We start from the raw sequence: 21,133 nt of genomic DNA, 5'->3' as shown, positions 1-21,133 counted from the left end.
TAATTGTGAAAGAAGAAGCTAAAATGTAATATTTTTTGATGTTAAAGGTAAACAATATGAGCACTGCTGCCCTTTCAGAGCATGGGGTTAAATTCTGTTAATTCTTCAGGTTGTTAACTCATTAAAAAGAATGTACTCCTCATATCTATCTTAAAGAATCTTATTTTTTTTAAAGATTAGCTTAGGTAATAGCCCTACTCTGAAATATCAGTTAATAATGATAATAATAGGTAACATTTATGTAATGTTTACTATGTGCCAGACATTGTTCTAGGCACTCTGCAATTATGATCTCATTTGACCCTCACAACAAGGCTGGGGAGGTAGATATTATTATTATCCCCATTTTACAGTTGAGAAAACTAAGGCAAATATATAGAAATTAAATGAGTTGTTCAGTATCACACAGCTATTATATGAAGCTAAATTTGAACTCATTCCTCTGACTCCAGGACTGACATTATCCACTGTGCTAACCTGACTGCTCCAATTGCTTCCAATTGTCTCAAAGTATCTTCTATTAACATAACTGGAGATATGTTATATTATCTAGCAGAGTGTAAACTCTCTGATGGAAGGGACTGATATCTGTGTATATTCAGAAGCCCTAACACAGTGTCTCCCACAGAAGAGAAGCATTGCACATATTCACTGAATTGCACTGGAGTGTTTGAGAGGCCTGGAAGTTAAGCCTCTTGCCTTATTTTCCAGGAATTTTGTACAAGATTACCATCCAGTATTTTTGAAATGTCCTTTTGATACTGAGTCCCTTTCACTGAGCAGTTAAATTAAATACATAATTGATGGCTGAAGTGTCAGATTAATAGTTCTTTGAGAGAAGCTGGACTTTTGATATTGCTTTTATTAATATTGATGTTACATTCACAACAAATTAGTTTGGAAAAATAGGAAATTAATTAAGAAAGTAATTAAGGAGGAAGTCCTTCAACCTAGGTAGGTCATATATACTATATAGGATAACATCCAGGAGATTGAAGTTCCCTAACTCAAACACTTGGCTAGGTTCTATGATTTCATCAATGTTTATTTATTTCTTCTACCTCAGCATACACCTTGTTTATCTATACCAGCAGTTTATCTATACCAGCAACCTTTTACACTCTTAAAAATTGCTGAGGACTCGGGGCAGCTAGGGGGCTCAGTGGATTGAAAGCCAGGCCTGGAGACAGAAGGTCCTGGGTTCAAATGCAACCTGAGACACTTCTGTAACTGTGTGACCCTTGCCAAGTCACTTAACCCCCATTGCTTGGCCCTTATCACTCTTCTGCCTTGGAAACACAGTGTTGATTCTAAATTGGAAGGTAAGGATTTGTCCCGATAAGAACTTTTGTTTATGTGATTTATAGCAATATTTACTGTTTTCAAATTAAAATAGCATTATTATTAAGTTTTTCTGACCTCATGGACCCTCTGTAAGTGTCTTAGTATTCTTGGGACCAAACTTTGAGAATTACTGTCCTATACAATTCTCATCTTCCTCTTTCCATGACTTTTCTACAGAATATTCTCTTAATATGCTGGATTAACAGTCAATCACAAGCATTTTTTTTAAACCCTTACCTTCTGTCTTAGAACCAATATTGGTTCTAAGGCAGAAGAGTGGTAAGGGCTAGGCAAGGGGGCCAAGTGACTTGTCCAGGGTCACACAGCTAGGAAGTGTCTGAGGTCAGATTTGAATATAGGACGGTGATGGCAAAGCTATGACATGCATGTCAGCACTGATGCGCGTATCTCTTTTCTATGACACATAGCTGCATACAGAGAAGTGTGGGGCCGCATGCCGAGGATGAAACATTTGCTGTAGTGTAGACACTCTGTGCACTATAGATGACAATTCTATCTATATTAATTTACCTATTTTGGTTCATGAAATACAGTTCTATATTACAATTACACATTTTTGTTACTTAAACTATAAATATCATGAAATTATGGTTTTTTTCTTGACGTGACACACCATCCGAGTTATGCTCAGTTTTTTGGCAAATTTTGACAAACCAGGCTCAAAAGGTTGCCCATCACTGACCTAGGACCTCAAGTCTCTAGGCCTGGCTCTCAATCCTCTGAGCTACTTGGCTGCCCCCCACGAACATTTATTAAGGGCCTAATGTGTATGTGCCAGGAGTTATAGTAGGTACTGGAGATAAAAGGTCAAAAAAAGAAATAGTCTGTTTCCTCAAGGAATGTATAATCTCTTGGGAAGATAACATGTACACATTTTAGAATCCCTAACTTCATTTAAATCTCAGCTCAAATCCTTGTCTTCTGCAGGAAAAGTAGGAAGCTTCCTTTCCCTATTCCCCTTACACATTCCCAAGGACCTAAAACTACCCCCACCAGGGTTACCTTCTATTTATTATTTACTTGTCCTGTATGTACCTACTGAGTTACATTTGCTTCTCCCAGTAGAAGGTAAGCTCCTCAAGAGCAGAAATTATCTTCTGACTTTCTTGTATCCTCAAGTCTTAGCATATAGTAAGTACTTAATAAGTTCCTGTTGACTGATTGATAAGTGTATAGCACATAATTAAATGCAAAGTAATTTATGTGGAGCAAGGGATCAGTCTCCTGTAGGAGATCATTTGAGCTGAGCTTTGAAAGAAATAAACTAGATATTTTAAAATATGGAAGTGAAAAGGTACACTCCAGGTATGGAGAGCAGCTTGTGCAAAGACACAAAGATTAAAATGGAATGTCTGTCATGTGTGAGGAACAGTAAGGAGGCCATTTTTTGCTAAACCATAAAATGAGTGAAAAGGAATGAAATATAATAAATCTCTAAAAGTAAGTTGGAGTTAGGTTGCAAAGAGCTTTAAATACAAAAAAGATTTTGTATCTGAGCCTGCAGGAAATAAGAGCTGCTAGAACTTTTTGAGCAGGGAGATGACACCCCCGGGTCAGAAATGTGCTCTGGGAATATCACTCTGGCAGAAGTGTAGAGGATGGATGAAAGAGACTTGAGACAGAAAAGCCAATTAGAAGGCTATTGTAGCGGGGAGCAGCTAAATGGCTCAGTGGATTGAGCGCCTGACCTAAAGATGGGAGGTCAAATCTAGTCTCAGATTTCTAGCTGGGCAAGTCACTTAATCCCCACCGCCTAGGCCTTACTGCTCTTCAGCCTTGGAACCAATACATATTATTGATTCTAAGATAGAAAGTATGGGTTATTTAAAAAAAAAAGAAAGTTATCATAGTAGCCCAGAAAAGAGGTGATGAGAACAGATACTAGGTCAGGGCACATATGAGTGGAAAGAAGTAGACAGATGTTATGGAGGAGAGGGTCAAGCTTTGCTTTCCTCTTGTTCTCCTAGGAGCAATATATGATAGGAGTTATCCAGCTGTTCTAATTATCACTAAGTGATGGGTCTTACCAGTCCTTAATAATGTCTTTTACAACACTTATTGCACACAAGTTACCCACTGTGGACATACTGTGGCTCACCTATGCCCACTACCCATGTTTCCATTATTCTTTGGATTATTTGTCATTTAACATTTTTCCAGGATCACAGTATCAAGTGATTTAGAGCCATTTAATATAACCAGGAGACTCGTGATATTATGGAAATGGGTTTTTACAGTTTGGAATCATTCAAAGTTCTTTACCGTTTTCTAAATGTAATTCAGCCTGAATTTTTTCTCCAGTTCTGGACTGAGTTTTGACTGTCCATCTGCAGCCTCTGTCTAAGATGCACATATTGATGGAGTAACTTAGCAGGCTGTCCATTCTGCTGAATGTTATAGTTTTGGCAAAATGAAATTTTCATCCAGCTTTATTTTTCCACTGTGGACGGTTAGACTAATAACTTTTGCATTGCTGTGGATATCCCTGAGATGGCTTTGTACCATTCTGGGGCTCAATCCAATTAGTACAATGTCATCTCCTCTTGTTTGGATGTCTTCCATGACACCAGTAAATACCTTAAGTGAGCCAAACATTTCCCTGCTTTAGAACATCATTTGATATCAAAAGGATCATTATCAGAGATTTAAAGCTAGAAGGAACCTTAGAGGTTATTTCATCCCACCCTTTCATTTTATAGATAAGGAAAATTGAGACCTAAAGATTGAAAGCACCTTGCTCTGTAGGTTGTTGAGCCAAGTTCTCTCCACAGTTGTATCTCTCACAGTCTTATCTAATTTTAACGCAAGCCTACCAGACATGTCACAGATAAGACAAGAGCAGGGCCTTTAAGGTTACATTTTGCTCTACTGAGTCAAGTTATTTTGTAAAAAAAAAACATTACAAACAAGAGACATATCCAGGCCTCCTATTCCCTCTTCCAAACATCTTAGTTTGTTGTATAACTTCTGTAGATGATTGGGAAATCACTGTCATCCAATAATTGCCATTCCTCATTTGCCTATTTGCAAGATTCTGAACAGGAACTGTATTACTTCTTCATGAAAGCACTTAAGTCTGTTGCAAAGCAAAATCTCTTCAACTGTGATAGATGGAAAGAAGGGGGAATTAGAGGTCTATCAGCAAGGATTTCTTGAATCTCTGCTATATTAATCCTGAAGTCACATTCAGCTCTTTACCTCTTGCTTACCTCCACTAATCTCCAATAAATTGCTAGGTCTTGTTGATTTCTTCTCTCATGACTTAATCTTCCACATTTCTTCTTCTTTCCACTGACACAGTCACTAACTTTGACTACTGAAATAGACTCCAAATTTCCAGTTTCTCACCTCTTCTGGTCACTCAGCAGGTAATTGCCAAAATAAACTTCTTTAAAGTACATTTGAGCATATCGTTCCCCTGTTGGAGAACTTTTAGTAGCTCCCAACTGCCTCTAAGATAAATACATATTCTCTAGCATGGCACTGGAAACTCCTCACAATTTGACTCTTGATTAGCTTTCTTTTCATTGTCTTCCTCGCTGTTCCTAGACAAGTATTCCATTTCCTAGATCTAAGCCTTTTTTGTCATCTATTCCTAGATTGCTTTCTCTCCCAAACTCTCCCTATTAAAATACTTAGTTTCATCACCTTCTTCACCTTAAAATACACAGCCTTATATTGGGTGATGTTTCCCTACAGGAAACCTTTTTGGATTCTCCTAGTTTTTAGTATTTTCTCCTTTCCCAAATTATCATGTATAACTTTTCCATTTATAAATGGTATCACACCCTACCTCACTTCAAGGTATGCTTCTTGAGCTCAAGAACTATTTTGGGTGGGGGTGGGGGTCTTTTATACTCCCAGTGTCTGAAGTAGTACTTTACAACATGTAGTGGGCACTTAATGAATGCATTTTGGATTGAATAAACATAAGACAGAATGTCATCCTAAAGGAACTCATAGGCTGAACTGAGATGCGATATATAAAAAAGTGGGAAAAGCATAGTATAAATCCGGCACTGATTTTACTCTTATCTGAACTCATAGTCTGACTCCTTCCTCTGAGCATTTAATTATGGATAGCCTTTAAAATTTTCTGAACTTTTCTCATGAGTTCCAATCTTATCTTCTCCAGCTAGACTATAAGCTTCTAAAGGACACAGACTGTATCTTCTTCTCTGCTACAATGATAGAGAGCAGAAAACAGAAGCTTGATGTTCCCTGATAATCTATAAGCTAAATGAGGACAGCAACTGTATCTTTTACCTCAGGCTGGGTACATAGAAGCTATTCAATAAACATTTGCTGAATTCTTCAGGCCATATTTATAAGTGAGCATTCCTTAAGGCTAAAACCCAGCAGCAAACTCTTACAGTCCTGAAGGCAGTATTTCCTCATTCCCTGTATGTTGGGATCATACCAGTCTTCAGGATCCAGCATATGAAGAAACTAAGGAATGGAGTGAAAAGCTTTTAATTAGGAGTCTCATTGCCCCTCCCCATTCACTCCCAAAATGCCATTCTAATCTGTGGGTTTATTTGTGTGAATTTGCTTTGATTCAGTCAGAATTCCACTAAGGAATAGGGGCAGACAGATGTAGAAGGGAATACATACATAAATCATGAGTGTCATTAGAATCTGTAAACTAATATCTTCTGGGAAGTCTTGGCAATTATTATCAGGGCTTGGTTGGCAAACAAAAAATTAATAAATCAGAAAGGTCTCCATTTTCTAAAATCCAGCCTCTCCCAGAAAGGTCATTGACAGAACAATTAAGGGAGACAAACAAACCATCCTGGCCCCCAGCAGCAGCTTCTTAGGCAAGAGATGATCACATAGTAGAGGAATGGGAAGGAGGCTAACCACTCAGGAGAAAAGGAGTTAACTGCTAGGTGGGCAGGAACTGGAGTAAAAAATGTAAGCTTGTCAGCAATGGTGGGTCCCTCAGTATGCCCTGTACTCTTCAGATCTGAGGGTGAGGAGTGGGGTCGGAAGAGGCTGAGGGTCGGTGCCTGTTTACTTTATGAGATAATACTTCAATTACAATAGGCATAATTAAGAATAGTGGAGAGAGGGGGCATAGAGAAAAAAGAACTGAAGAAGGGGACATCTGGTCTGTTTTAATTTCTCTATGGATATGTCTATTATTGAAAATGACATATATCCTAAGCATTCAGTTCAGGACTTCCTAGAGAACAGGTCAGATCATTTCACTCCCCTGCTAAGAAAGTTCCAGTTGCTCCCTCTAAAATCAAATCTAGCTTTCATTTTCCTGTTGAACATCCTTCGACAATCTGGCTCCAACCTTCTTTTCCAAGATTATAAAACATTACTTCCCATTAAACATTTTTAAATCAATTCAAACAGGCCTTATTGCCATTCTTTTCAAAAAAGACATTCCATCTCCCAAGCACCATTCATTTGTCCAAGCTAACATTTCCTCCAGAGTTCTCCTCAGATGTGTCACCTCCTACAGCATGATAAATCTTCACTGTCACTCCCAACTGCTAATGCCTCCACTCATTATCTTGTATTTATTTTGTATGTTCTTATATGTATGTAATTTTCCCTCAATAGAAGCTAAGTTCCTTGAGGGCAGAAATTGTTTCATATTTGTGTATCCCCAAAGTGCTTGACTTACAGCAACTGGCAATGAATCAATACTTGCTAATCAACAACTGATTATTATAAAACAAATACATTAAGGCCAGTTTAGCAGGCAATGCATTTATGCAAAGCAAATATTATTTTAAACATTCTTCCTTTACAAATTAAGAAATGTGTTCCTGTAGAAATTCAGAACCCCAAAACTGACTTGAAATATTTTAACTAGAAATGACAAAGCAGACATAATGGGCAATTAGAACCTATCTCGAATTTTGTAGCACCTCCCAAAGTTTGGCATCAACTCCAATCTTTACCATTTTGCCAAATTAATCCAAAAGAATATCTTTTATGTCTGTTGAGACCTCTGACTCCACACTCACTTCCTGAGCCTAGCTCTTCCTCGTTCTGACAGGGTACTCAAAATTGCTAATAGTCAGTTAATAAGTATCTATTAGGTACCTGCTATGTGCCGGGCATTGTGCTAAATGTTGGGGATACAAAGAAAGGTGAAAGATAGCCCCTGCTCTCAGGCATCTCTTAATATAATAGGGAAGATAGTAAGCATGTAAATATGTATCAATAAACTATGTACAGGATAAATAGGAAATAATTAACAGAGGCAAGGATCTGGGATTAAAAAGGGTTGGGAAAGGGACAATTAGATGGCTCAGTGGAGAGAGAGTCAGGCTTGGAGATGGGAGGTTCTGGGTTCAAATAGGACCTCTGATACTTCCTAGCCATGTCATTTAATATGGGCAAGTTATTTAACCCATGCCTGATATGAACTCTAAGACATAAAGATTTTTTAAAAAGAAGAAGGTTGGGAAAGACTTTCTGTAAAATGTAGTATTGTATAGGACTTGAAGGAAGCAAAGGGAGGTGAGAAGCAGGAGGTAGGAGGCAGAGATGCCCACATGATGCCATATTATATCTTTCCAATCTGAGGGGCTATCTTATATGGTTTTAGATTTGCATCCAATTCCTGGATAGAAATCTCTTAATGTTGTTACCATGTCTTCTGAAATGAAGTTGTCACTTACTCAATTGGTCTACATGTGAGGTTTCCAAAGAATAAGGATCAGAACATCACAGATTTAGAGCTGAAAGAGATCTTAGAGAGCTAATTCAACCTACTATTTGATTTTATAGATGAGGAAAATGATTTTTTTTGTTATAACACAACTTATATATCAAATAAAAAACAGTATCATTTTCAGTATCTTAAGATTTAACCTTTGAATGGGAGCTTCCTTTCCAGTACTCTGAGATCTACAAGGTGCATCTAGAAAATTTACTACTGTGGAAAATGAAAGTTGACTAAGTAACTTGGTTCAAGATTATACAAGTGTCCCAGTGGCAACCTAGATCTACCGCTATTAAATCCTGAACATAAATTAGCTGACTAGCTAATTTAACCATTTATCCATTCTGTTTCCAAGGTAAAGTCTATTGTCACTCTTTCATAGATATGTATGCCAACTCCTCAGGTATACTGTTAGGTCAATGGGTCCAGGACTTCTCTTGGGGTTCTACTGACCATCTCTAGCCACTACAGGAGCAGCAGAATAATCCTACTAGGTAATGGAGGTAAGTATCACAAAGAAGCCTAAGCTTAGTGGAGCAGAAGGTACTCATTTTCCTCAGGGCAAACACTATGAGAACCAAAAAATAGACCTTCTTCTTTGTTGTCTATCATCTTTGCATTGCCTCAGCTCACTGGAATTACATGCTGTATTGGCACTGAGATTGAACTGATTTTGCACTATGGATTGTCTGCCCAGGATACTTGTGTCCTTTTTTCATTGTGTGCCCTTTCCTGGATTCATGCCTCAGGAGATTGCTGTTTTGCCATTTCTGACCCCAGATGGTCTAAGCAAATGGTCAGGGGTTGGCAGTCATTGATCAATCAACAAGCATTTATTAAACATTTACCAATCACTGGGCACTAGGGATAAAAAGAAAAGAGAAACTTGCAATCTATTAGGAGAGGCAATAAGTATATAAATAGGCAAATACAAGATATATTCAGAATAGATGGAAGGCAACCTTAGAGTGGAAGTCTCCAGCACCTCGAAAAGAGGGGTTTTGTGATTCTGGAGCTGCTGACAGAATTAGACTCTAACAAAAGCTGGTGCACCAATTCTTCTGTGACAGAGTGACCTTAAACTTCATCTTGGCTTGGGATTAGGATGAATAAATGAATAAATAATTGAGTCAGTCCTCTTCCTGTAAAGGAAAAGAAAATCCCCTTGTCCCATTACTATGAGAGTTACTCTGTGAGGTGTCAGAAAGAACAATATTACCAACATGGACATCCTTGTGTTATTTTATACCTTAAAACATTCTTTAGAGAAGAATGTCTATTTGGAAGTGACAGTACTCTGAATTATTAATCCTGTGAGGAAAATAATTATATCATATTCTAACTGGGCTAGGAGATGTCACCTGGCCTTGGCAGCTGCTGCCTCAGGCATTCCTATAATACTATAAATTGAAGAAAAATAACCAAGCTCAATTACCCCTTGGTTAAGCATGATGTCCTAAATTATGGGTCCTGAAAGGTGAGAGTGAAATTTTGCCTATTCTTCTCCATATGCTGGGTTATTAAAAAAAACTGTTTCAGGGAAGAATTGTAAATGGAAATCATATTCATCAATACTGAGAGGAAGAAGGCTGTGGGGCAGGGATAACTGGAGATATTTAACCAATTTGAGGACATGATGGGAACATAGGAAACTTCTAGGGAGAAATCACATCTGCTCTGAAGGCCATAATGTGTCTCCTGGCTTCAAGAGGGCCCAGAAGAGATAAGATCACAATGGAGGGCAGTGGATTGAGAGTCAGGCCTAGAAACAGGAGGTCCTGGGTTCCAGTTTGGCTTCAGATACTTACTTGCTAGCTGTGTGACCCTGAGCAAGTCACTTAAATCCCATTGCCTCTCTTACCACTCTTCTGCCTTGGAGTCAATACACAGTATTGATTCAAAGAGAGAAGGTAAGGATTTGTGTTTTTAAAGACTACGGTGGAGTCATAGATCTTTTATGAGAGATTATGAGAACTTAGGAAATTTCTAAGGAGAAACCAAGAATGGTGTGAAGACTATAACATACTCCCTTTCTTCAGGAGACCAAGGAGAAGATAGCAATCTTATGGTAAAGGAGGCCTAAATTCAACACAAGGAGAAACTGTGGCAGGATCAAAGCCCTGGTCCAATTCTAATAAACAGTACCTTACCCCAACCATTTCAGCCCATAGTGATATCTTCTGTCTCTGAGTTCCTTTCCATTTGATGTCAGTCTCTTGGTCCTAAATGCCCCAAACCTCATGCTATTAGTTATCAAGGTGCATGTATGGGTAAGGTGGGGATGTTCTCCCTCCCTAATTAGATTATGAAATCCTTGGGGGAAGGGATCAAATCATCTATTCTCAATAGGGAGTAGCATAATTTCTCACACATTGAAGACAGCCAAAAAATGCCTATTGACTAATATATTCCTGGCTAATCAAAGCACCAATTTCCCAGTCTTGCTCTGACTTTGTCCTTTGTGGGATCATAATACAATTTATTACCCCTCAAAATTGCTCCTTCCCCTACTTGTACAAAAATATACATAGCACCTCTTTTCTGGAGTGGCAAAGAATTGAAAATTGAGAGGATGTCTATCAATTGGGGAATGGTTGAGCAAATTGTGTAATACAGTGGTAATGGAATACTACTATGCTATAAGAAATTATGAGCAGGAGGATTTCAGAAAAAGCTGGAAAAACCTACATGAACTGATGCAGAGTGAAATAAACAGAACCAGGAGAACACTGTACACACAGTAACAGCAATATTGTATGATGATCAACTGTGACTTAGCTATTCTCAGCAATACAATGATCCATAACAATTCTGAAGAATTTATGACAAAGAATGTTCACCTCCAGAAAAAGAACTGTTGGAGTCAGAATGCAGATCAAAGCATACTATTTTTCTCTTTAGTTTGTGTTTTTATTTTGGAGTTTTGGTTTCATATGAGTATTTACTTATAATAGTGACCAATATGGAAATCTGTTTTTCATGATAATAAATGTATAACCCAGATCAAATTACTTACCATCTACAGGAAGGGAGAGGAGAAAAGGGAGAAAGGGAGAAAATTTGTATCATAAAATTTCAGAAAACATATGTTGAAAATTGTTATTGCATGTATTTAGGAAAATAAAATATAGTTTAATTGCTTTTTCCAAGTTTGGACATGGACTCCAAAGACATTTTCCCCCTGATGATTCCACAATCCTGTCTTTAAATTTGCCTTTACCCCATATTATTAACTCACTGTTGGCTGTGGCACAGTTTATTATACATAATAAATGCTTAGTGAAAGTCTGGAATTGCCAAGGATTTGCATCTTGGTTTCACCTTTCCAATATTGTGGTCTATTTGCTCTATACATATATAACATTTCTGTCTTTATTATAACTTCCTAGGTCTGTAAAAGTCTGCCCAGCACTCAGCAGGAAGCCACAACCAATTAGCTGAGACCTCACTTCCATGAAGTCTTTCAGACTACTCAAACCTTTACTAATCAACTAGGACCTTAGGAGTTAGAAAGGAGGCCAGCTAGTATCACCTGTACCTGTACCTGTACCTGAACCTGAACCCATTCTACAACCCAACAAGTGGCCAATCAGCTTTCAGTTAAAAGTCTTCTAGAGAAGAGAGGTACCCACTCACTCCCAAGACAATGCATTTCACTTTGGAACAGCTCCAATCATTAGAAAGCTTTTTCTCACTGTCAGCCTAACTCTCTTCATCTGCAATTGCTATCTGTTGTTCATGGTTCTGTCTTCTGGGGCTAAGAACAAATCTACTCTTTCTCCTATATCATAGCTTTCAAATATTTGATGACAGCTATTGTATTCTCTGAAGTCTCTTTTCAGGGAAAATATCCTGAGATCCTTTCAAGTGATTTTTTAATGGTATATTCTCAAGATTCTTCATCATACTGATTTCCCTCCTCTAGATGTTTTCAATCTTTTAAAATGCCCTTCCTAAAATGTTATATCCAGAACTGAACACAGAAGTCTGGGAGTTATCTGCATAGCGGACAGAGGTACATTTACCTCTCTAGTTCTAGATACTAGTTCTATTCATGCAGGCTAAGACTACATAAGGTTTTTTTGGCTTCCAGACTGTATCATTGACTCACACTGAGCTTGAAGCCCTCAGATACCTGTATGAATCTTTCTTCAGAACATTCTCTCTCTCTTTATATATATATGTACACACACACACACACACACACACACACACACACACACATAGATATGTAGATATATTCTCTTTTCCCTTGCCTCTGCCCATGCACTATTTACATTGGTCAAAATGGACTGCTCTTTGCTGTCATGTGAGTCTCTGGCCTCTCCTACTTCCAAACCTCCAAACCTTGGTCCTGACACTTTCCCATACTTAGAACAATTTTCTACTCACCATTTGCTATGCCTCTTGGTTATTCAGACCTTCCCATCATTTTGAAACCTAGTTCTGGTCCTGCTTCCTCTAAGATTAAATAGACCAGGATGTGGACTCACAATTTCCCCAAATAAAATAAACACACATTACACTATTCTTGCCCACTAATCCTCTCTCACTTCAGAAGCTCAGTCATTATTTACATCACTATTATTTCTTAGACCAGTGACCATGCCACTTTTATATCTTTCAAAGAACCTAGTAAGCTCCAGGTTTCCAAGGAGCTCATAAGGCTTCTCTCCGATAATGAAAATACCTCCTCTAATAATCTCTAGTCCTATCTGTCACCAAACCTGGAAACAGATTTCGTGAATGGAGGTCACTCTTCCATGTTCCTATGATTGCCTGGTGGATTCCTCTGAGAACCATGGACAGTTTTTTTTTCCTGGGGTCCCAGGAGATATTGCAATTTTGGAATCAAGACAAGAGTTATGGGTTTATTTCATTATTTATGTAGAGGAAATATCACAATCTTATCCTGGCACCATTTATACTTGTTAGGTCCAAAATGAAATTTTTAGAAGCCTAAAAATCCTGAGAAATGCACAGTAAACAAGTAACAAGCTCTTACCTGTTAGCCAGCAATGAGGCTACTGATGTTTTTGCAGACTCTCGTGACCAAAGATATTTGAGACATTCCAGAAATACAGAAGAACAATAGCATGGTTCTGAACAATTAAGCCAAAGGAGATCCTGGCCACCTACTATTCCACAACCAAAAAAGCAGGAAACAGGGCACCAAAAGCAACACAGATTCCTTGGATATAGCCATGGTTTTAAGGCTACAAAGAGCTTTGTAGGGAAATAACCAAATATTTCTGTTAAATTGCAAAATGGTTGTTTATGGGCACACATTCTGTATATACAGGCGATAAAAATTTAGGGGCTTTAGAGAAACTATGGTTAAATGTTCAGTGTGAGCATTTACACTTCAGAAATTAGCAAATGCTACAAATCTGGTCTTGATTTATCATTTTGTTCATTACCTAGGTTTGATAATAGACAAAATGTTAATAACAGAGATTAAACATAAAAGTAAGCCATTCATACATTTTTAAAAAGTCAGTTGTTAAATATCTCTAGCACTATATATAACACTATTAAGAGTCAATGCAATGATTATGATAGAAATCTACTGCATCATTAGAAATGTTGAGCAGGTTAACGTTAAAAAAAAAAACCTTAAGAGATACCTACATGAAATAATGAAGAATGAAAGAACTAGAACTAAGATACTATTATATACAGCCACAGAATTAATATTTAGAGAATGACTCATGAATGTACACTTCCTGTGAAAAATGATAAATAGAAACATGAAAGACATAATTTATAGGCAGAGAGAAAGGCATCTATATAGTTATACATATACATATCTTTTTGTCAGGTGATACCTTCTATGGTATAGGGAGGGGAAGATGAGATTGAGATACCTGGGAATAAATTCTATTGAAAAATAATAATTTTTTAAAGTCAATATATATAATATAATAGAAAGAATGCTAGACTTGTAGTGGGAAAACCTGAGCTTGAGGCTCTGTTCCGCCTTGACTCTTCTTGCCACCTCAAACCATTGTGATGATGAGAAATAACTTCTGGTTTGGGGGGAGGGGATCTAAGGATTCTTGAAACAGGCTATCTCTAGTCTAGATGCATTACTAGTGATAGTGGAAGGAGGAATCCCATTCATTAATCCTAGGGGGATTATCCAAAACTTGACATAATGACATGTCAAGATCAAGAGGAGGCAGTCTGTTTTTAAAGGATCATGAAACACTGCTTGCTGAGGCCTGAAGATTATCAAGCCTGACATCCTAGTGTCATCTTTGAATATGTACCTTCACTTCTCTGCTCCCCTTTGGACATGGCTGCATAAAGCCCTTCTACTTTTAGCATCAAGCAGCTGGTCTAATTCTGTGAAGAATTTCTGAGTCCTTGAACCACTGCAGACTAGCAGTCTTTCCAATCTTTTTTTTATATTTCTTATTTCCATACATGCTCTGATTTAGCCAGACTGAACTATTCTCGTGTGTGTGTGTGTACACACATGCCCTTTGCTTTTACCTGCGATACTTCCTCCCTCCTCTCATCTCTCTGATCTGCTGTTTTCCTATCTAGACAACAAGTCACTTCACTATCCAGAAATTCAGTTTCTTTATGTGTAAAATGGACAGAAGATTATTGGTCTTATCTATCCCCATTGCATTGTTGTGAAGATTAAATAAGACCTTAGGTAGAATAAAACTTAAAAGATCATTTAGTCCAACTCTCCCATCTCCATTTTACACATGAGGAACCTGAGCCCCAAAGAAATAGCATCTTCAGTGTCATAATGCTATTATGAGCCAGGATTTAGACTGGGGTATTCAAACTCTAAACCTAGTGCTCTTTCTACTATATCACACTTAGATAATGGGTATAAAATTCTTTGAAATTATTAAGAAATAGAAATATGGGACCAGACCTGTGATTTTTAGAGTAAAGGAAACTCCTAGATGAGGAAACACCTTAAATCAATGCTTGTCAGTATCTTACCTTCAACTCAGTCTTAGTGAGTGTCTAGACTTAGAAAAGTTAAGACTTGCCAAGGGCCACACAGCCTGTTTCTGTCAGAGAGAGGACTTGAACCCAAGGCTTCCTAGCTTCAAGGCTATTCTCTACCATACTGTAAACACCATAAATTATTGTTACTATTATAATAAGTTCTCATTATGATTATAATAGACTCCTTATGACACATAAATTCGAAGCTATGCCAAACTGGATGGAACTAAATTGTTAGTAGCTAGAGGGCATAGATCATGCCTTATATTTTTATTTCCCAGAATATCGAAGATAAAACATGGACTCAATCAACACTCCCTGTAAGATAAAAGGACTTGGAATCTGAAAAAGCCCTTAGAGATCATTTAATCTAACTTCATTTCAATTTAATATATATTTGTTAACATCAACTTCATGTAATATGTTATGCTAGACTATTGGAAAGGTAGAATTTAGATATGATAGACAATGCCATCATCTTTACAGTTTTGTAACAATAAAATTATGTACTCTACTATCAATGCATGAGAAGTGTGAAATGTTACATGATCAGAAGGGAAAATGTTACTGATGATTCAGGGAATCAAGCAAGGCTTTTTGAAAGAGGTAGTACTAGATTTGGGTTTTAAAATCTGGATAAGAATACAGCATATTGGAAAGATGAGAAGAAGGAGAAAGTATTGCAGGCAAAGGGCATGTACATACATATAAGTAAGAACAGCCCAGTCTGGCTAAATCAGAGCATACATGGAAATAAGAAATACGAGAAAAGGTTAGAATGATAGAGTGGAATTAAACTATAAAATCCTAAAGAGTTTGAAATTTACTCAATAGCCAATGGGGCATCATTCATTGAAGGTATTAATCAGAGAAGAGTCATGGCCAAATCTAGGCATAAGAAAGATTATCTATTATCTGATAATAATATGAATGTTGTAGTCAATCAAGTAAAATGAAGTTGGGAAGGTCTGTTAGAAGGTATTGCAGTTATCTATGCAAGTCAAAGGGGACACATTTAATAAAGGAATAGCAAGGAGAAAAGGAATACAAGTTAAAATCTGTAAGTTTTCAATGGATGTTAGAATCTGTGAATTAGATGAAGCCTATAAGATGGAATCTAGAAGTTTTGGAAACTGACTGAATATGAGAAGTGAGGGAGAAAAGTAAAATATAGCACCAAGGTTTCAAACCCATGAGACTAAATGAATGGTGCAGATACTGCCAGAAACAGTGAGAACAGAAACAGCAAGAGGTGGACAAAAGATAAGTACATTTAAACTTATTGAGTTCAAAGTTGTAGTAGGATATCCAAGTAAAGATATTCAGCAGGCAGTTAAAGATAGGAGTGTAGAGAGGTGAGACCTAGAGATATAGACATTTCAGTCACTTATATAGAGTTGATAGTTGAACCAGTGGGAGTGGATGAGAATGTCAAGGGAAAGAACATGGAAAAATAAAGAAGAGAAGGGGAACAAGAACACAATTTTAGATATATCTAGCTTCTAGAAATCAGTGGACATAAAAGAAGCAATTAGATTGGCAGAATGAGTAACAGGAAAATATGGAATCTCAGAAACCAAGAGAAGAATATCCATGAAGGGTAAGGTGTCCGTTAGTGTCAACTCTTATTCAATGTTTGCTGCTTTTTGCTGAGTGAATGAATTAATGAAATGTCATGCCTCTTCTCTGAAGCCTTCCTAAGCCCACTTTCACAGCTCTATTCTTTAATTCATGTCACTCATCACTTGCATGTGTAGTCTGCACTACACTAACACACACCTGCTTCTCTAGAACCAGAGAATCTACAAGTTGGGAAGGACCTTAAAAAAGAAAACTTAGTCCAATTTTCCACTTGGTATAAGAAATCTCTCTACAACCCATTTTCATGAAATTGTTCTCTGATTACTTCAGAAGAGTGAGACATCTCATCATTGCAACTTTGACCACCATCTTTCCTCAGACCCTCATGGAGACAGCCCAGAACCTTGAATCCAGGAACACAGGGAATAGCTATGTTTTTAGCCCAACGACCTCAGCCATCATCCTGAGAAGCAACCTCTATGGAGATATAACCTGATTATTGTTCCTGTAGGTACTACAGTCACAGCTATAGAAAACGCAGAAGGGAAAAGTCTTGCCACCTTAATCCGTGGCTCTGTTTTATCAATTTAAACGGATTAAAATGGATAAAACTTTATCAGGGGAAGTGACATTAAGGAAGAGGCATTAATATCTGTTTTGCCACTGTACTCTAAAGGCCATGCAAGTCCATATGATTTGCCAATGAAACCTTCCATGTGTGTCCTCTCTCCCATTAGGATGTGAACTCTGAGCAGGAACTGTCTTACTTTTTTATTTGTATCCCAAGCACTCAGCATAGGGTTTTGCAAATAATTTTGCCCACATTTTTTCCATTCATTCAATTTCCTGGCTTTTTATTCTCTCTGATTCTGTGAAGACAGGGGCCATATCTTCCCCTTATCCTGTCTCCTTTTGAACATAAGCCACAAGCCTAAGCACAAAGGTAAGCATTAATAATAATAAATGATATTTAAATGATCCCATGCATGAATAAATGAAAATAGTAAAAGTATACAGCACAATTGGGGAAATGTCCATCTATTTACAGCAGAGCTTAGCAACACATTAGAACAGAAGCCAACTCATTCTTGTTTACCTGAAGCATATTCAGTCTATAAAAGCACAAAGTGAAGAAGTCCAGCACTCCTCTCAGAATCCCAGGATAAGCAGCAAAATTTATCTACTCTAGGTTATTAGCCAGCCCACATAAAGCTAGTCTCTTGTTTATCCTAATAGGGTCAAGAGATGTTTTTTTCCAGGAGAATCTGTATTGCCTTTATTTCCCCCCCAAAGCTGGGACTATGTAACCTCATCAGATGTGGGTATCCTTGAGACTGGTGAGTATGTCCACCCTCAAATCATGACCTCCTCAAGGACCTGTTCCAATCATGCTGAGAAAAGGATCTAATCAGACCTAGAGATCCCGAACAACAGATTGCTTAACTCCCAATTCCCCAGCATGGCCCCCTCTTCCTCCAAGAGTTCTGACCACAGTGGGCTCACTCAGTGATACTGCCTGACTCCACCCACTGCCAACATCTTCATTCTCTTGTAGAAGGGGCCTGAATCCATCAGCTTTCATCTCAAAATGAGATGGCCTGGAAAAACCAAATAACTAGCAGATTCTATTGCTTGGCATTCTACTAGTTGCTGGATTTGCAGGTCCTACCAGCCCTCCACTCTCGGTTCAGGGTTCTCTGGATCGCTGCCCAGGTGCTAAGCAGGGGGATTTACAAGAGCTAAGTCAGAGAAGTTCATAACCATTAAGGGCTTACCTCCAAAGTGAGCTCTCCGTCACGCTGCCCAGGTTGAAGTCATAGAGCTTGGTCAGAATCAGTATCACCTGCAGGGGGAGGGGAGAGGGAAGAGGAAAGATACAGGAGAGAGGCTTCCTTTAGGTTGTGTAACAATATATAATGCATCTCTGATCCCCCTAGAGGAGGATTTAACATTTATCCATTAAAGTTGAGGGTATTATAGGATCAAGCAGGGGGAAAAAAAGAAATCATTAATTTAATGCATCCCTGTAACTGCTTGCATTTATTTTAATCCCAATGATGCTTTGCATCTGAAACCAAACATGCCAACAGGAATTAATTGGGCATTGTCAGTCTGTTTCTCCACATCTGTACTTCTTCAAGGTCAGAAACAAAGCTGGGCTAGCTTCGTTCTCTAAGCTGGACACCTGGAGATAAAGGAATACAGTTTTCTTTCTAGCTGAAGTGCCTCTGGTTAACTAAAAAAGTTGAATAATTTTCCTAACCCCCCATTGTCTGTAACTGGGTTTGATGCTGGTGATGATGAGCTGAGTGTATCAAAGGAAATGTCCCTTTAGCTCTGTAATTCCTTCTCAACCTTAATCAGATGCCAGAATAATTATTAAAACAATCATCCAGCATTCCCTAATTCCATTGATGTAGAAGTCCACTCCTATCCCCACATCAGACAGGCTGTTTTCATCATGTACATATTATATATATATATATATATTTTTTTTTTCAATAACATACATATTGATTGCTCCTCAAATACACTAACAACTGTTCCTCAACTTACTCATTTTGCAAAGCTACTCCTCTACCACAGCTCAGCCACAAAGGTGGTCACGCTATTGATCTTGCCATCATGAATGGAAGTAACATTTCCATATTCAAAAATTCAAAAATCCCTTTATTCAACCATATTCTATTGGCTTTTCACCTATTTTGAATTCCTAGCCTCCTTATCACTTTGTCTATTGTACCCTGCCAAGCCTCAGCCTTGGATCATTCCCCACCATTTGACATCTTTGCTCCTACCCACATGCTGAAGAACAAAAGTGAGAAAAAAACCACACAACCATTTAGCCTGGGTCCACTACAAATTTGTTTCATACAACCTCAGCTTGGCCCTCACTGCTGCTAGGCAATCCTTCTATATCTGCCCTAACAACCCACTAGCCCACTTTCCACAGTGACTCTTTTAAATGTTTCATTCTTCCTCCCATGGTTTCCCCCCTTCCTCCACTATCTCAGTTGAGAATTCTGCCTCATATTTTACAGGAAAAAATTGGGGTCATTTTCTATGAGCTCTCTCTTCTCCCCTTTTCCCTATCACTCATCTGCCATCTGCCACTAATTTCTCCTTCAAGAACTGTTTCTCAGGATAACATGGCCTTACTCTATATCAAGGATAATACCCCCATTGGCTCAAGAAATCTTCTGTGATTCCATCTCCTCCAACAGATTGCTCACAATTGTCATTCTATTCTATCAATTATTTTCAATCTCTCCCTGTCTTTGGACTCATCTCCTAATGCCTACAAAGATGCTCATGTCTCCCTCATCCTGAAAAAGACCCTCACTTGATCCTTTCATCCTACCATCCCGTATCTCTTCTGCTCTTCATAGCTAAAATCTTTGAAAAGGCTGTCTATAAATGGTGCTTCCATTTTCTCCTCTCTCAACTCTTTTTCTAACCCCTTGACAATGAGACTTCCAACCTTGTCATGAAAGATGTCTTTCAGGGTTCTGTTCTAGGCCTTCTTTTCTTCCATCTATGTTCTATTTCACTTAGTGAGCTCATTGACTTCCATGGATTTAATTATCATCTCTCTACTGACAATTCCCAATCTACTATCCAATCCCAAACTCTGCTAACCTCCAATATTATCTTTAATTGCCTTTCAAACATCTCAAACTGGATGTTCTATAGAAACTTAAACTAAACATGTCAAAAACAGAACTCATGATCTTCCCTCTAAACCCTTCCCTACTCCTACCTTCCTATTACCATGGAGGGCAACACTATTCTTCCAGTCTTCCAGGCTTGAAATCTTGATGTCATCTTCAACTTCTTATCATTTCCTCCCTCCAATACCTAAGCTGTTACCAAGGCCTTTTGACTTTACCTATGCAACACCTCTCCAATTCACCTCCTTCTCTTCCCTTGACATATCCTGATGCAGACTCTCATCATCTCATACCTGTATCCTTGCAATAGCCTGCTGGTAGGCTATTGATTATCTGCCTGCCTCAAGACTCTCCCCATTCCAATCTATCCTCCAATCAGGCAATAAAGTGATTTTCCTAAAGCAGAAGTCTGATATGTCATTTCCCTATTTGACAAACTCCAGTGGCTCCCTAATGTCTATAGGATCAAATCCAAAATCCTCTGTTTGACATTCAAAGCCCTTCATAACCTAGCCCCTTCCTACCTTTCCAGACTTCTTACATTTAACTCCATAGCACATACTCTTTAATCTAGTGACACTGACCTCCTTGCTGTTCCACAAACAAGACAGTCAGCTCAAGGCATTTTCTCTGGCTGTTCCCCAAGCATGGAAAGCCTACCTGGTTTCCTGTAAGTCCCAACTAAAATCTCACATTCCCCAACTCCTCAATTCTAATGCCTTCCTAAATAATGTTTGTTATTCCCATTTATCCTACATATCTTATATATTATCCTATTTATCCTGTATGTTGCTTTATTTGTATATATTGATTTCCATATTGTCTCTCCCATTAGATTGTGAGACTC

At 38.1% G+C, this 21,133-nt stretch overlaps 1 protein-coding gene across 1 annotated transcript in view; it reads right to left on the bottom strand.

Annotated features, from left to right (window-relative positions):
- Positions 1–21,133, bottom strand: part of SORCS3 (sortilin related VPS10 domain containing receptor 3) — a 690,838-nt gene that overhangs the window by 480,172 nt on the left and 189,533 nt on the right. Inside the window, exon 2 of the mRNA XM_044660176.1 lies at positions 18,391–18,458. Within this exon, the coding sequence (XP_044516111.1) occupies positions 18,391–18,458 (68 nt within the window). The remainder of the gene's footprint in view (positions 1–18,390; positions 18,459–21,133) is intronic.

The sequence above is a fragment of the Gracilinanus agilis genome, chromosome 2 (assembly GCF_016433145.1).
Source record: "Gracilinanus agilis isolate LMUSP501 chromosome 2, AgileGrace, whole genome shotgun sequence".
Classification (NCBI taxonomy): Eukaryota; Metazoa; Chordata; class Mammalia; order Didelphimorphia; family Didelphidae; genus Gracilinanus; species Gracilinanus agilis.
This window is presented reverse-complemented; position numbering and strand designations above follow the sequence as displayed.